This window comes from Bombus flavifrons, chromosome 1 (assembly GCF_040668555.2).
Source record: "Bombus flavifrons isolate JBK064 chromosome 1, iyBomFlav1_principal, whole genome shotgun sequence".
Taxonomy (NCBI): domain Eukaryota; kingdom Metazoa; phylum Arthropoda; class Insecta; order Hymenoptera; family Apidae; genus Bombus; species Bombus flavifrons.
Genome location: NC_138442.1, coordinates 19,922,782 through 19,941,199, shown reverse-complemented (window position 1 = coordinate 19,941,199; position 18,418 = coordinate 19,922,782). Strand labels below are relative to the sequence as shown.

The window sequence follows — 18,418 nt, the reverse complement described above, 5'->3', positions numbered from 1 at the left end:
GATGCTGGCTGTGGGAAGGGAAATATTATGACTCGAAGCAGCAGGAGGCTGTAATGGATAGCCATGAGCGGCACTCGGCCCACCGAGCTGCATTCCCACTTTATAAATCACCACCTGTACTTACCTACTGAAAAATCGGCCGAAATGGCCCCGGCTACGCCGCCGCGGGAATAATCGGGCCCGACTGGCGAATTTTTTCGCAACATCATCCTTTCTTCTTTCCGTTCCAGCCGGCGTTCTATCCGGAACGCGATAATGGCGTAACAGGGCGAAAGGGAAACTTTTGTTCAATGAGCTTTCTTTTGGTAATGGTTTTCGGCTGGCGGCGTTCCCTTGCGAGGGATTAGGGAAAATGAAGCAGCGATTTTTGGTATTTCATTCGGGAGTACGCCGGCACTCGGTTATTTCTTACGGAACATAATCTAGTTACGAAATTATAAATGAAGAGATTCAACAAGATTTTCTTCTTTATTAGAAAATGTTGTGTCACGATGAGATTTGTCTTTGGAAGCTATAGCTGTTTCGGAGATATTTCCGGCAAGATTGGTTATCACGGTATAGACAAGATAAAGGGAATTATTTCAAATTAATAGATTATAATTAATTCTACCAATTGTACATCTATTTAATTGTAATATATCGTTGGCAAATGTTAAGTAAACAATTTATACTTCATATTGTATGGATATATCTGTTGATTCTACGAAAGGATAGCGAGTATCATTTGTGATATGCAATTTGTTTACAAATTCATATATTCCGGTAATATTCATGTATCGCCACTACAAATTGACCCAAGTGGTCATTTACGAGCAGTAGTGTACCGCGGGTAGAAGAGAACCTTCATGGAAAATGAGGAAATAATACACATTACTTACCTCGAAAGTTTCAAAGTCTGGCGAGAGATGCGTTCAGAATTTAAATAGCCAAGGCGATGAAATTCATTATGCAAATAAAAAGTCCACTTGTTTAAATTTCATGTGGAGATGTTTCCTTTTATCTTTTCTTTCTTTCTTCTTTTTTACGTACAAGTTACATTCCTGGTGCGTTAGTGCTGTAAATCCAAACTCGGAAGTACATGCAAATGTAGGAAAGTTACACGCGCGCTTGCGTGATAAATCATTGTTAAAGTAGAGTATTTCCTTTTTTCTCCGGAGCCTCTATGCTCCTACATAAACAATCATAAATCATAGCCGTAAATGTAGTGACTAGTAAAAAGATGTCAGGTCATTACTTAAAAAGACACTTTGGCGATTTGTCATAATCGTTGAAAGACGGAGTGCCATTAATAACCGGTTGAAAATTTATTCATAAACCTCGCGTGTATGCTAACAGATGCTTAATCTTTATAACTAATTTCCAACTAGAGCGATAACGCGGCCGAATAAACAGGAAATTCGCGCAGAAATTCGGATATAACTATAAGCCGTAGAACTGAACGTTCCGTTCGAGCGTTTTCAATGGCATCTATCGCGTGGACCGATGCCGAAAACAAGCTTCCGGACGTAACTATCGGGAAATATTCCTTGGAGGAAGGCGATAGTGGCGCCGTGAAAAATACAAGCAGCGTGCACTTCAATCGCGCGTTCAGCCAGTTCAAGAAAATTTATGACTTGTTCGAGCACGCCAATAGAGTTCTACAACGAGGCAGTATATCAAACAGTTTGATAGGGTACATCAGTCTCGACGAGCACGCTCATGAGAGCCACCACCACTGATTCTTGATCGAACTTGTAGACGACCTGTTCCGAACTCATAGCTTTCCGGTCAACTGTCTACCGGGAATAGATGGATCGTCGTCAAACCACCTACCACTCTGGAATATAAATTCTGATCGTTGCCTTACCGTAGACACGCTTCGACCTAATACAATTCGATCGAAGTTATCCGTTTCTTTCTTTTTTTTTTGTTTTTTATTTTCTTTTCGTGGCTCGTTCGTTCTTCAAACGATGTTTACGGGGACTTAGGGTGAGAGAAAAATCGACGTGATATGACGATTTGACGTTACGATTCGTTTCACGGATTTCTCACCAATACCTTTCGATATATCGTTGCTTGATTTCGTCTCTGTTCTTGACGTGAATCCACGTTACGTCTCGTGATACGTTTTACACCACAGTTCTTAATATAAAAAAGAGTATAGATTTACTTCGTTTTTATTATAAAATTGTATGGTAACTGGCTTTCATATGGAATCATGTGATAAATTAAAACGATTAATATCGTTTATATCGTATTAGGTTGTCCGAAAAGTGTCTTTCTTTTACGGATGCATCTTTATACAAACGTGAAACCTAATCTGTCGAACGTTGTGATCTTTATTTTGTTAGAACAAAATGGATCGTACGTAATTCGATAAAATAATATAAAACGGAAAATGTCGCGCGTCTATTATTTCCTTGTAAAACGAAAGGAACTTTTCGGACGACCTAATACATTGGTTACAGTTGCAAGTGCGTATTTCTTGTAAAAATTATTTAATCGACCGAAGAATTTGTTCGAATAATTGCAAAGTATACAGTGTAGCAATTTCTCCACTTCGATATGTGTAAAAATCAGAATATCGAGTGTACTTTAGAGTCAACGCCTTTCGCGGAATATTTTATTCAAAATTCATGACCCTTTTTGAATCGAGATTAAGTGGCAAACTGTGGAATGTGAAATTTGTCTGAGAACTGACAAGTTTCCCAACGCCATATAATTACAATTGGCAAATTACAAGTGGCAAACTGTGGAATGTGAAATTTGTCTGAGAACTGACAAGTTTCCCAACGCCATATAATTACAATATTTATTTTTTCGCGGAGAAAATATCGATGAGAACAAACGAAAGGAAAGCAGAAAGAAAAGGATTTATATAAACAACTAGACGATAATTAGAAAAAGAGGCCCAGTGAATAACAAATATGCTATCATAAAACTCAATTTAAATTTCTAATTCTTCTTCTTTCATATCATTATCAGACACTGTAATATTACCGTGATAATATTCTCGCGAATATTTTTTGTACTAGATACAAATACAAATACTCGTTATAACCAGTCACCTAACATAAATATTTTACAAATCCTAAATATTTATATAGTGAAATATTTGCAAAATTTGTAAACGATAAGCCTCGCTTAATTTTACGAATAAAAATATTACTATTGCACGTTACACGTTCAAATTTCGTGCCATAATTTTCAGTTCTCTTTTGGTTGATTCTATATTAGCAATTCTTCCGAAGCCTAATTTTCAGCTGAACCATAAGAATTTATCGTCGCCAGGGTATTTTGTTAAAAGCGAGTTTCGTAGGTGGTAAATGCGACGTGAAATGCGTTAACATAGAAGTTGGACTAATTCCTGGTGGCGAAACGTCGTTGAAGCGAGAAACGTCCAGCCGGAAGATTCAGGGACAATATAGAAAGAAACAGAAGGAACGTTATAGCAAGAATCGAATCGAGCACTTTTAACGGAGTCTACTCGTTCGAGTTCCCCTGTCCACTCGTAAATCTTTGAACAAAAGAGAGAAAAGACAGGATCTTCCGTCCACTGGAACCATTGCCATTATTCGAAAGAGCTTTTAAGGCAACCTGCCGTTTACATGATTAAGAATGTTCCTGCTTGGTCGCCTCTTACTTAGCGAGGACTTTCTTCCTCAGATTACGATGTTTAATCTCCTTTGCCGAAAGATAATTCCTCGCGTGTTACGTTCGCCACTTTGACTTGCGTGCGCTTAACGCTCCGCGATGACCCGCTTTGCTTTAATCAAGAGAAAACCACGCTTCTTGACCGAGAAATCTTTTCGTCCGATCTTCCTTCGTTTTTAAGAAGATTGAAGTTAAAGCCACGCTTAATACGAAGAATCCGCTTATTTTGAATTTAATTACAATTAAATTCAGTATATTGGAGTAACGAAATCATAGTGCAAGAAGAAAGTCATGTTTTCATAAATTCAACCAAAGAAATGGAACCTAGGTAGAGATTTCTTTAATCTGCTAAATATTATAACGAGACAGAGAGAGAGAGAGAGAGAGAGAGAGAGAGAGAGGGAAGAGAGAAGATTTAAATCTATTTTACATATTTGTGTATTATAGAATATATGAATATAGTATGCAATATATACAATACTTTACATATTCTTCAACATTTTATGTACATTCAGTGAATTTTTACATCTTCAGGTTCTTCACAAATATATAAATATTTACTATCTAGCGATTATATCTTGAAATTAGTCGATTGTGTGTAAAGTTTCTATTTAACTTGGCACAAATTGTTGAAATTGTAATAAGAATAGCAGAAGTTAATTACGATTTACCAGGATACGAATACTGTTATACCACTATGAATTCAGGAGAATTACAAATGAACAATTACATGTAGTATCGTGAAAAAAAGGCCTGTGGCGGCACTCGATAGCAAATACCATCACTCGACACTAACTAGTGTCGGACAACGGCAGCGTAGTGTGACAGTTGAGAAGCAGCAGTGTCAGTCGAGAAGTCAGAGAGTGTAAGTGGAGGAGCCGAAGAGTATGAATCGGGAAGTTGAGAGCCGAGTATGATAATAAGACGTACGACGATATTGTAATCAGTTTTTTGTATTGAGTATTGCTTGTTAAACTAAACTTAACTCCAAGTAAAACATCATTACTTGTCCTTACTCTAAGACCCATATAAGTTACCACATACCAGGTATGTAAATATGAAACCGGAATTTTTGTATAGAAAATACACGTTTATTGTATGAAAATGATTAAAAACATTTTATTCGAAGTATTGCCCATCGCTAGCTATACATTTTTCCTACCTGTCTGGCAATTGGTGGATGCCACGCCAAAAAAACTGTCGCCCTTTTGAGGCAAACCAGTCATCGAGCCATTTTCGTACATTTTCGTAAGAAGTGAAGTGCTGGTCAGAAAGTGCGTGTCCCATCGATGCAAATAAATAGTAATCGGACGGAGCCAAGTCTGGTGAGTAAGCCGCGTGCGAAAGTATTTCCCAACTGAACGCTTCGATCGTTTCCTTGATCGGTTTTGCTGTATGCGATGGTGCATTATCACGAAGCAAAATTACTTTGTGTTGGCTTCTCTGATATTCTGGTCGTTTTTCACGCAAAGCTTGATTCAAATCGATCATTTGTTGTCGGTAGCGCTTAGTATTAACGGTTTCGCCAGGTTTTAATAGCTCGCTGGTCTTTTTCGGTGGTCTTCCATGTTCTTCGTTCCTCGCGTCAAAATTGTCACTTCTGAATTTTTTAAATCACTCAAAGCACTGTGATTTACCAAGAGCATGCTAACCGTAAGCTTCGACAAGCATTCGATGCGATTCTGCAGCAGTTTTCTTCAAATGGTAACAGAAAATCAATGCTGTCCGCAAATCGTAGTTTCCAGTCACAAAATTTGACATGTTCAACGCTATTACAAACTATGCTGTTGTATGAAACTTGTATTGTTCTGAGTCGAAAATGTTTGTGAGATGTCAACAAAGACTTTTGGCATCAATGACGCAGTTTAGTGATAACTACGTTATCAGCTGGGGCCATGTATAGGCAAATTCCGATTTCATACTTACAGACCTGATACATCGTAAAGTCTTTCTTTTGCTATCTTACTTAAACGTTTTTTCTTAAGTTTTATCGAGCACGTAATTCTATTGGAACGTACGTCACGTGTGAATTGAAAGTCACGAAAAATTCAGCTAAAATTTGTATAGTCTACTGTCCGGTAATTCACATGTTCTTGTACACATTGTACATAATAGAAATCCAATCGGAAGGCACCATGTTAAGTCATCAATTTATAAAGCGTGCCTCTCGTACCTAAAAAGTTTCTTAATAACTTGGTGAACTATTCGCTGAAAAACGAAACGAAAGTTCTGCAAGTAGATGAAGTTCTGTTGTTTAAAGTTAACAGTAACAGTAGCGCTATGTGCAAGCATTTCACGTACCGTAATACACCGCAACTTGTTATTCCATAATATGCCAACATGACTGTGCTAGCCTGATAGTTTACGAAAGTTATGTCTCGACGAAATTACCAGCGACCCGTCCATATGGTAATTAGGGGCGAATTGGCAGTGATTTCAAGGAAAGTAAAGGAAAGGTTTGGCTGGAACTTTGCGTGCGTGAAGCCTGTTATCTAATTATTCGATAAAGGGTAGGTAGACTTATCTTGATACGATATAGTGATTGAACGGCGCCTTCGCGCGATAATTTGTCGAGCAACAAGAGAAGTTGAACGACTGGTTGCTGGTAGACGGACGAGGAATTGCTTGGTATTACCCTAAATTGCAGGGAAGTATAAATGCCCGCTCGTAAACGCGACGAAGTCGAGATTAAGCAATATATTGTGCGTGATTGAAGTCGCCTGTATGTTGGAGAATGTGAAACTCGAAAGTTCGAGATTGATCAATTTGCGTACGAAGCGCTGATTCTCTCGGAGGATGGCGATGCAGCAGGGATAGGTTGCATATTAGTTTCGAAATGAAATATTCGCTATTGAAACGGAATTAAATATAGAAGTAATAGTTTCTTCGTTTCAGGATCAATGAATATAGAAATATTTACGTTTTTCTAATACATAGAGAGCTACGTTATTTATGAAAGGGTACAAACATCTGGAATTCTTATCGGTAACTACAGAATGAACAGTATTGGAAAATCTTCTATATATGAATTTTGATCTGAACATTAATTAAGACCTGTTTACACTGACAAGTAATCAAACTTTACTCGAAAGAAAGTATGATTATATGTCCACGTCATTCATCCGGAATGTGCAATAACGTACTCTATAATACTCAACTTTATAAATAGTCAAACAGAGTTACACGTATAAATGAACAATTTCGTTATATCGAGTCTTGTAAATCGAGAAGTTTCGCATATTGTAAATGTAAATAAAATTCTTGCGTTCCACTCGCTTTAGAACTCCATCTAATAAGAATCTGCCTTTCGCAAATAAAATCTCGTTCATCCTCTTTCTAAACGTTTCCCCGATCCTATCAAATAAATCGAAACAGTCGAGAGACTGCGACGAAGCCGTTCATTAAATCGTTTAATTGAATTATAACCAAGGAAAAAGCTTGTGGCAAACGAAAGGACAAGCCAGTGTCAGTTGATTTTCGAAGAAACGGATCAGCGGCTCGGATCTTCCTCTTCTTCTTCTTCCTCTTCTTCGCCAGTTTTCTTCCAAGGAAAAAGCTTTCGAAAATTATTCAGCCGTTCGTCTTCGAGTTTCTCCTGGTGGCTTTCGAGGGTGGCGAGGATCACCCGGTATTAACATAAAGTAGATTCAATATCTGCGGGCAAGAACTTAATTTAAATCCTTGGAACGTCTTAAGGGATACAATATCGGATCCAACGGGCGACAAGACGTCTCGCGGATAGTCTTCGTGCGGTCGCCAGTCAGTAGACTTCTCGAACGATATTGAGCACGGATTTAAATCGAGTTTGCTCGTTAGGTCATTGTCCTCGGATTGGATTTGTCATGGAACCGACTCGCTGATTAGCCAGAGTGTCGGGCAAAAGAGATTGCGCCGTTAACCTTATGAATCTCTGGCTCTCTCTGGTGTCCTTCGACTCCCCTGACGAATCGATTATCGCAAACGCGATAGACATAGAATTGTGTGACGTGCTGAACGCGCGGTAGTTTATTCCCTTGACACTCGTTAAACGAAGTGGAGAAATGTTCGGAGAATTTTTAAGTCGTTTAGGATATTTACGATGAAATTATACATGGTGCGTGCGTTTAACTACCTTGGAAAATATGCACAGTTGTGTTTGGACAATGTTGGGATAATGTTGTATATATTTGTGGGAAATTTATTGATACAGAAATGTATGGAAATATTTCTTACGCTTTCCGATGTACATAAACAAACATATATTATTATGTTCTTTATCTTCGTACAAGCTCGAAAATGTCACAAGTTTTTCGAACGTATAGGAAAGTCGTAATCATATTTTGAAATAGAAATCTATATTTTATATCGGATATTTTTCTAATTGATATCGAAACGTTTACCTATCGCCGTATTTTGTGTTATATATTTTTTGGCCGTATACAGGATGTTTAACTCTGCTTTCTATCGACTACATATAACAAAATGTGGTTTTCTATGAAAGAGAATAAAACGAAAATGGAGAATAATAGCGCAGTATCTGGTCGGACATTCTAAACATTTCAGAGTAATATTTATACCGAAATTTGTAAATATTCCATAAATCAAGGGACTGTGGAATTCTGTAATACCTTGCAAAACATAATACCTGAGAAAACATATCTGTAATCTCTTCGTTCAAATTTCCGTAGCTCTAGTCATGCACGTGTACCTATATCCAGATGCGCGCAACATCCTGACTTCCGATCCTCTCGCAAAAGCTATCGATCAGCTGCAACTCCGTATCCTGTCGCGCTCCACTTTGTCAAAAATCTACTCTACTAAATTAAACACGAACATCTGCTTTGCTAAATGCCAGTACTATGTTCTAAAAAAAATTATGAAAACGTCGTTTAACAGTTACGCCAGTTTTATCGTAAAATATATGGCGAAAAATTTCTCTAATCGATAGATATCTGTTACGTAAAATTAACCAAAGTTCTATCCGTTTTTTTTTTTTTTTTTTTTTTTTTTTTCGGAATGCAGTAGCTTTGTAACATTTAGCGAGGTCCGAGATACGGAATTCGGCGCACGAAACACAGCGAATCAAAAGCCTGACGTATTGCCCGGCGAGACGAACGAATTTCGCTGCATGAAACGACCACTAATTTCCACTATCGCGTCGCATATTAAACCACTTCCCTAGAACTGTTTCTATTCGACGCAACGTATTGCGTTTTATTTAAACATTCCGCGTAATTTCTACGTACCGTTGAAATCCCAGGGAAATTTTCCACCGGGTTGAACACTATTTGGACACTATATTCACCGCTCGTGCTCGTACTTTCATGTTTAACGAGAAATCCTGTGTATACTCGTTTGCGAACACGCTTCGCGTGCTCGCGAACACACCGCCATAAACTCCATATCGACGCGATCGACGCCTGTGCGGACACCATAATAAAAGATAACGAATAAAGTTAATGGAAAACGCTGAAGCGAATCGCAGTAACCGAAACATAACGACATTGTCGATCGGTTCGGCGTCGTTCAGCTTGTAACGGCTATTATTCGAAATTTCCTCCATTTCGCTCTCTCCAGCACCGATAATTTCAAGCTTCGCCGATCAAACCTTCAGCCGTGGCCTCCCTTTTCCTTCAACGACGTCGATTCAGCTGAATCCCCATCGGTTCCTAGATTACTTAAACGTAACGTGTTTTGTATCGAAAGTCACGCTGTCCCTTTGTAATCGCTAGCTGAAACGTTTGCTAGCTTGTGGCATGAATACCACATTGGTGCAGACGTTCGTATTCGAAATCCCCGTTGTTAAGCACATCGTCGATTTATCGTCGTTTCACCATTTTTCTCTCAGATGGTTCGATTTAATTTAGTTATGCAATTAGATCGAATTTAATTTGGAGTTATAAATTAAATTTCTTTGAAATAGACGCGCTCAGATGACTCTGATTAAGAACGGAGAGAACAGTGGAAAATATAGTGCTTCGCTATTCTGTTTCTCTGAATGTTTCATCCACAGAGGCTATTAAATATGTAAATACTATATAAATGAAAAGTTTGGAATCGTTAAACGAATATAAATTCGGAGAATTTAGTAAAATCTGAGTAAATTCTTCGATCAAAGATCTGTCTATCAAAGTAAAGGAAATTAGCATTTTTATTCGTAGCATTAGTTTCAAATGTAAAATCTTCTAATAATAACATTGTCAGGAAATTTTTCGATCAAAGATCTGTCTATCGAAGTAAGGAAAGTTAGTATTTTTATTCGTAACCATTAGCTTCAGATGTAAAATCTTCTAATAATAACATTGGCAGGAAATTGTATATAGATACAATTAGAAGAATGATTGGAAATTTTCTACTGGTAATGCTTTCATGACGTAAACGTGAAACATATATTCGAACTAATTCATGTAATTCATGTAATTAATTTTCATGGGATGTTTTCCAAAATAATATCGTTTTCCCTTCATTTCTGATCTGAATTAAATATATTGATTCCATCATTTATGACTAAACAATGGCCATCATCATCCGCCAGCAATTACCATCCCAAAGTATATTCAGTAATATAAATACTATTAAATAAAGTCATGTAACGAAATTATTTGCTCGTCGTTGTTTTGAAGGATGACAGACGTATTTACATGGAACAAACGTTACTTCCATTTGCAATATAAATAAATATCAATGAAAAATTTACAATATAAACAGAAATCTTATAACATAAACGTGACTGACTTAAAATTTTTATGATATCAAGTACAACGATACCGTTACTGCTATTGCTCTATTGACATTATGCTTCTTGCGACGATCACTGATTGTCCAACATCGTTAAACACTTCTCAACGTCGAAAATCGACATTGATCGTCGACGTTGCGGCGTGCTAGGAAGGTTTCAAGGCGCAAAAAGCTAATACAAAGAGAGGAGCAAACGAACGTCGACGCTAACGAAATCAAGAGACGAGCGAGAAAGAAAGGGACACGCGAGGGGTTCGTCGAATTTTACGAATTCCTGGTGGATAGGGAAGGTCGGTTGATTCGGTCGGAACGGTCTAGGACAAAGCAACGACCAAGGACGATTTGTAAGAACGCGACGGAAGAACGCGGACAAAAAGGGGAGTTAAAATAAATTACAGGGCGAACAAACGATTAAGCACGTGTACGAAGGGGGAAAGAGGTGGAAAGCAAAGAAAGAACAGAGACAAGATCAAACTTGCAAATGTTCGTCGAAGGAAAAGCTCGAAATTGACAATGTGTCTGACTCTCTGAAGTAGAAATTCTGAATATACTGGGATACTTGGAACTGGTAACAAATGAGCGAAAAAATTGGTCGTTCGACGTCGGTGGATAGGAGAGGAACGACGTTTGGAAACGAAGCGAGTACGAGGAAGAGAAGGACAGACAGAGACTGGGGGATGCAAGAAGCGTAAAAGCGGCGGTTCCAGGCGAATACCGATGTCGGCGAGAGGCGCAACGCCGAAAAACGAGGTTCGCGGCCGAAAGAAAAATATGAAGGACGCGCGAAGAGGAAAAGGAGAAAAGGAATGACACGTGGCTGGAAAATTGGGAAGCGTGGAAGGAAGAAGGTTGAGGAAGGTTGAAAGAACAGGGTGGCTCGACAGGGGGGAAAAGGGGAATCGATGTGAGTGTGAGTGCATGGTGGGGAGGCTGGGCACCAATCAATAGACGCGCGGCGGCGCCCCACCTGTCAACGCTCCCTGAGATAAACACGGCCACCCAGATTGGTATTTAAAGGTGCTATTGTACTCGATACATACTTTTCATCTATTAGTTTCTAGAAATTTTCAGCGAACGACCATCTATGAACTCGTGAATCTGTCAAGATGGATATTCGTCGTTTCGAACGTTTCGAATTTACAGGGTTGGTAGATATTAAGAGGGTTGATCGTTGGCTCGATTGCTTTATCTTGGATTCGCCTGTGTTTGATTTAGGATAAGTCGAAGGTGAATATGATGTGGGAAATGTTATTATACGAGGGATGAATAGAAGAGGAGTTGAAGGGGTTACTTTAGGGTATGGTTACTTTAAGGAGGATTGAAAGGGTAAAGTTGGAGAGGGTGAACTCGGGCTTAAGTTAAGCGCACTGGAAATCTTCGGTCTTAACCTCTGTGATTCGAATTTTTAATTCTTTGCATTTTTATGCTTGCAGCTTGCAATTCTGATTTGAACCGTTTTTACGGCAACGTACACTGCTTCTAAAATATCTCACGATATCTCTTACTTTTAATAGAACATTAATTTTTTACGTGAACTTTGAATTACATGGATTTTTCAAATAACTTGTTAATACATTAACTAGATTCTTTATCATACAAAGTTTCATGTTCAAACATATTTCTTTATACATTTTAACGATCATTTGACATTCTCTATTTTTGAAGCTTATATATAACAATAATGAGCCTAAAATTTTTGAGTGGCTGTGTGTATGGAAGAGGAAACCAATTTTTATGGTTATTCGGGATACTAATATTTATCATATTTTCTTCTATTGTTCTTGGATTTCATGAGAAAAATTGGCAAATCCGATATGTTATCGCGTATCAATCATACATGAACGAATTTAGAATGAAAAGCAATAAAGGTTTTGATTTCATTTTCAATATTAAAGTATAATCCACTGCAAGTCTCCTATAACCAGTGGATACATGTAACATAATTTTTTATATTTGTAATGGTTTAAAAAACAAACGATGAAAAATATTGGATAAACTCTGTATATTATTATTTGACGACAGTGATCGAACAAAAGTTGTTACAGCTTCTCACATTGACAAAATCTGAAACACATTAGATCATGAATGGTTGATTACCTGTGTGCAACTTTATGGTCGCAGTTCATCAAACTTTTGGCAATTACACTATTAGAATCTTGTTTCACGAACAAGCACCAACGTCTTAAGATATTAAACAATGTTTACGCCTCTGCTTGTATAATTTTCATCGTTCGCATACATGTGTGTTGCTATTTACTTGCAAAACTTTCTGCTTTCTAACTTTGTAATCTATCACTCTTTTTCATTAATCTTCCAGTAATCTTTAACCATAAATAAATAGTTATTAACTATTTGATATCGTATTACGAACAATGAATCTGTTGATGGAGTATGGGAGTCATAATATACAGATAAAATTGCCATACGAAAACTCCAAGCATTGAATTACGATCAAATTAAGTAAAAATAAAATGACTATGCGAAGATACTTGTTATTATATAAAAATAATCTGATTAAAAAAGTAAAATGTTGATAAGAAAATTTGTCATTGAAAGATACTCTAGTTAAAGTATAATCGAGGAACAATAATGAAAGAAAATTCTTTGTTTGATTGTTAAAACACTTAAAAGATTGAAATTCTGTGATAAATATTTCTCAAAGTATGTTTTTCCAATTTTGTAGAGAATCGAACTAAAAGGAAATTGCAAGCAACGTACCAGTTGATAAAATATGGAAAACTTAATAAAAAAAATGAAATTGTCACTGACGCCGGATACTGAAAAATAATTTAATTAATTAAAAATGATACTGTGTAAAAATGTTAGTTATTGGAAAACGAGCAATTTAAAATATAATTTAGGAACAGCAATAAGCATAACGTTTTTTATTTATTGTAGTTACTATAAAAATTAAGAAGATAGATGCTGTAATAAATATTTCTCGAAATCATGTCTCTAGTTTTCTCTCTCTTAATATAAAATTAAGTCTCTAATTTTCTAGAAAACCTAATTTTAACAAAATTGCAAGAATGTCGTACAATACGTACAAATGATAGAGATGCATTCGCGTTATCTTTCGATCGGCTACGTTTGGTAACCTCCGGCTGAATAATAATCTCGTTTCTTCTGATATGGTTTTACGAAGTTCCCCGAAGCGGCGTATCTGAAAAGGCAGAAACAGCGGTGCTCCGATAAGAGAACAGAGAGAAGCGTGTCGCGTTGATATCGCAAGTAGAAAAGACGGACGAGCAGGCAAGAAGTTCTTTCATTCTGTTCGCCTGCGTACCTTCGCACAAAGAAAGTAAGGAACGCTTTCTTCGCAACCTTGTTCTTACGATTTACACATTGCCGCGAAATATTCAAGTTCTTTCGCCGCTAGGAACAAAAACAACGCGGAGATTGTTGCGAACACCTGTTGAAAGTATAATCGACCTTGTCTCTATATTGATTTGAAACAATTTGCTACGCTAGATTTTAGAAAAATCGATATGTTGTTGCTTTTTTCATGTCATCTCGCTCGACTGCTCAATTAGAACACCACATAATGCTTGTTTAGTTTGAGAACAGGAGTTTCAGTAACCTTCGATGTACCGGACTGAAAATAATGTTTCTGCAAGAGATGAAAAGCTTGACCCTGATTGCTGCGATAATTAGTTCAGAAAATTTGTAGATTTTTTAAAGAAATATTGAGAAATAAGAGCAGAATTCTGGAAGAAATTATCACATTTCTGTTTGAAGATTTTTATCTCTATTTAATGTTAATATCGTATTTAAAATATATGAAATATGAAATATTAAAAAAAAAGAAAAGAAAAGAAATGCTTTACTCCCATAGAAAGACCAAGCCATGTAGGATGAAATGCATCAGTCATTTATAAGTTTAGTTCTCAGGAGGGAAAATCAGATAGCGTAAGATAGGAAGTAGAGATAACTCGCTGAATGTTCGAATATGCCAATTTATCATAAAGTCATAAATTGCCAAAATCATAGCTACCCTGACCCTCTCAAACTTCAGACATATGTATATCTAGGTTCAAACGTCTCGACATCCGCTTCTCTCCTAAAATTTATCGATCAGATACATCTGTACATCACGTGGACTCTCGTCTCGTCAAGAAGCATCCGTTATACTAAATACCGTGTTGTAAAGAAGTATCGAAGCATCGTCTAACATTTATGAAAATTTCGTCACGATATACGAAAAGTAAGCAGAAAAATTAATTGTCGAACAAACGTATGTGTAAAACAGCATTTTTATTAAATATATTTAAGTATTTTGAAAATTTGAAAATTCTGATAATACACTAATCGTAATAGAAATGAGATTCGAGTAATTCAAGCTCTTAGTTTACAGTGCACCACGTACACTGACACAAGCATCAAGATACCTATTTTCTGCATTTATTGGAAGAATCAAATAAATTTTATCTTAATTGGAATCTTGTACCGCGAGACACGTATAAAATAATTAAAAAATTATTTATCATGATAAAATAAATAGTGAAAGATAAAAGCATTCGATTAAACGTCAGTAAGTGATCTACTACGTATGCAACGCAGCTCCTTAATTTTTGCGCTACTATTGTAAATAGAAACTTCAAACGAAATAAATAAAGATATTTGTAAGGTATACGAGAAACGAATAGAATTTTCGAATATTCGGTGCTTCGAGTATTCCCTCGGCGTAGAACAGCATTTGTTGGCTGATTTAATGGAGCTCGTGAGATTCGTTTCACGGTGATACGCGATTCTTTAAGGATTCGCCGGATTTGCAACGACAAGAAGAAATTGCGTAAAGTAGAAATAGCGTTGGTAGCGGAGGCGCGCCGCGGTGCGAAAGAAACGCGAGAAAGGCGAAATAAGAAAAATCCGTGAAACGATATTACGTAAGGTTACGGTGTGCACGATGGCGTAGGGAGAGAACATGCGAGAAGTTCTCTCATTTCGCTATGGAGAGGAGAAGCACTCGGAAAAAAGTCAAATTTAGCGTGGCGACTTTGAAAGTCGTAAAGAAAATCATTCCGATGTAACGTCTCGTTGCTTATGTTTGTTCACCAAGCTGGGAAAAACACACACGCTGCGTTTCTTTGGTTCGGCAAAATTTTTCCAAACTCTTTTTCTCTGTCTAAAAGTTGGAAAGAATATTTTGCCGGGCTGTATGGAGCCGCCTTTGATGAACATAACGTTCGTTTAACCATACACGGTATCGAAAAAATAAGAGAGCAGAAAAAATACTAGGGGAACGTGCGCCGAACTTGTTTAACTTTTGTTTACCGAAAAATCAATGCCTGTCGTGACAAATCGCTTGGAAGCTCGATGTTTGCCAACTGAAACGACCGGATATCATCGACCCACGATAATCGGGACGCGATGCTCGTTGAGAAATCTGCATTTTTTATCTTTTAAGCAAACTATAGCGTTCTAAAATGATCGAAGAAATTCGAAAATAAAGATAGACGAGAGACTTGGGTAGGATAGAGTTCCTTCAGTCAGCAGGATATTTGAGCCAAGTTAAAAGTAGTTCGATTGTGAACAATTTTTGTGCGATTTACATTTGAAAATAAACTATTCGGCTTGTTATTAGTGGCGTGATATAAAGAGTGAAATATATCGAGTATATACGTCGACAGCGTGACAGCTATAATTTTTTACGAGCGTATAACTTCCACTCATCGAAAAGTAAAAAGTTGATGCTATTAACGTTAGTATTCTCAGTTACAATTATCATGATTCAACGGCGTGTGTATATTACTTTACCTTTTTTTTTTTTTATTTTATTAATTCTGGCATACTTTCTCGTTGACTCAAATAACGCCACACATACAGGCTTATTCGTATCATTCTCACGTTTTTGATATTATTCTTTCTAAACTTAAGATCAATGGCGTCTCATAACATACAACAAGTTTGATTATTCCGTGGAAAGTTCAAGACTGAATTTTAAAATATCGAAGCTTGGATCACTCGAATAAATTTGCTTCACCATGCACCTACATAAGTGAAATCATTAAACTTATCTATTATCTTATTAAGAAATATTGTAATCAGTGATCGAAGGGAATATCGATTGTATAGATAGTTTAGGGTAAACCGTTGGACAGGCGGTAGCATTAATATCGGTACGTATTACCGACTATTAACGGCGAATGGATCGACGTAATTACACGAGGGTCGTGGACCAGCAGTGGCTGAGCAGACGTTGGCTCCTACCACTGTACCATATGTTAGCCACTAGCAAACGAAATTCTATGCTATCATATATCCGATACAGGTTACCACTGTCGGATTATTATACCGTATTTCATCAATAAACTGGATAATCAAATTTTCTGTGAAACTATGAAAGATGATACCGCACCTTTTCTAAACATTTTCACTTTATTCATAGACGCGAAATTAAGGGTAGTTTTTTAGTGGAATACTTTGTCACATTACTTTTTACTAAATGTAAATTTATTTATAACGTCGTTGTTGGATATGTATATTTGAATATTAATAACGATTCTTATAAGAAAATTAACGATGATAATTAATCGTATAGATTTCGGTTTTGTTAGCAGGATTTAATAGAGATCTTTCTTCGAATAAAAAATATGTATTGGAAATCCTACAATTCTTCGTTATATCGTTATTTTCCCCTATAAATTCTCAGTTCAGCTTATCAAACGCGTATGTATTGATTAATCTATAGAAATTCTCGACCTGTTGAAATATTAGGTTGTCCGAAAAGTTTCTTTCGTTTTATAAGGAATAATAGACGCGTAATGTTCTTCGTTTTATATTAGTTTATTGAATTATACACGAACATAATAATAGAAATATAACGAAGCGGATCATACCTAATTCAATAAAATAATATAAAAGAGAAATTGTTGTTCATCTATTATCACCTTATGAAACGAAAGAAACTTTTCGGACAACCTGATAATGCTTAGAATACGATATAATCCTATAAAACAAGTCATTAAGAAACAACATGTAGAGAAATTTTATTTACAAATTTTATTACAATTTTATTAAAATACGCCACACTTGATGTTGCGATGTGTGTATATGATATGTGTGTTATATTCTTAAGAAAATTGTATTGTACTTTTTTAAATGGTTACAGAGCAACGTCAAGTGCGTGCGTGCATTGTTTTATGAATATTAATATATTTACATCAATTGCGTCGTTAGTTGATAAAGTAACTAAAGTAATCGATATATATGTTTTCTGATTGCAGGTGCAATCTTCGAGCAAGGCACCGACGAAGTTCAGTCAGCCTTCAAATTTGCGATGTTCAACCATAACCAGAATACCACGACTCGGAAGTTTGAGTTGCAAGCTTTCGTAGACGTAATTAATACCGCAGATGCTTACAAACTGTCTCGTCTTAGTAAGTATGAACTTCATATATCGGTCAAATTGATGGATAATGTTTGTCGATAATTTCGTATTTAAGAGTCAGACTGATCCAAGGCTTCTTTTTTTATCCGCCAACAAAATAGAGAAACAACCATATTCGTATATTCTTCGTATAAAAATCAATTACTTTTGTCAAAAGGAAACAATCAGAAAATTATAGTTTGGTGAAATACGTTTATCAACGATGTTGCATTTATTTGTACGCAAAACTCGAAAACTACTCTACCTTTTTGCTATAAAGAATCTACATCACAGAGAAGAAAACGAGACTTTTAACCATAACAAAGTTAGTAGTGGCTTTGAAGTACAGAATTATGCATATTTGTCCGAACATGAAATATATAATACTTCGTTGCTTGCTAGAAAAATTCTACCATCATCGACGTATATCTCTAATAGAAAACTTGGTTTCTAAACTTTATATAATTCGATTGATAGCTAAAGAACGGGAAAGTAACAGAAACTTATATACGATGACCAAACTAGAATTATGTTGCTGCGAATCGCGTAACTTCTCTTTCCTTTTCAAACAAGAATTATTATCTAACTTCTTTAGAAACTGCCTTTGAGTTCGGAGAAAGACTGTTCGATAGATCTTAATAACACAATTTCCAACAAAATCGTAGTAAAACACCAAAAACTCGTACGTTTTACTGGCAA

General features: G+C 36.5%; 1 protein-coding gene and 1 long non-coding RNA gene across 4 annotated transcripts in view; one reads left to right on the top strand and one right to left on the bottom strand.

The window, feature by feature from the left end:
* GluRIB (Glutamate receptor IB) overlaps nucleotides 1–18,418 on the top strand; it is a 346,208-nt gene that overhangs the window by 158,993 nt on the left and 168,797 nt on the right. For all 3 annotated transcript variants that reach the window (XM_069114169.1, XM_069114258.1, XM_069114339.1), the window contains exon 2: nucleotides 17,577–17,729. In XM_069114169.1, the coding sequence (XP_068970270.1) occupies nucleotides 17,577–17,729 (153 nt within the window). The remainder of the gene's footprint in view (nucleotides 1–17,576; nucleotides 17,730–18,418) is intronic.
* The window catches only part of LOC138184913 (uncharacterized), a 325,808-nt gene continuing 314,559 nt past the window's right edge, over nucleotides 7,170–18,418 (bottom strand). The window contains exon 6 of the long non-coding RNA XR_011174499.1: nucleotides 7,170–7,287. This is a non-coding gene — a long non-coding RNA (uncharacterized LOC138184913). The remainder of the gene's footprint in view (nucleotides 7,288–18,418) is intronic.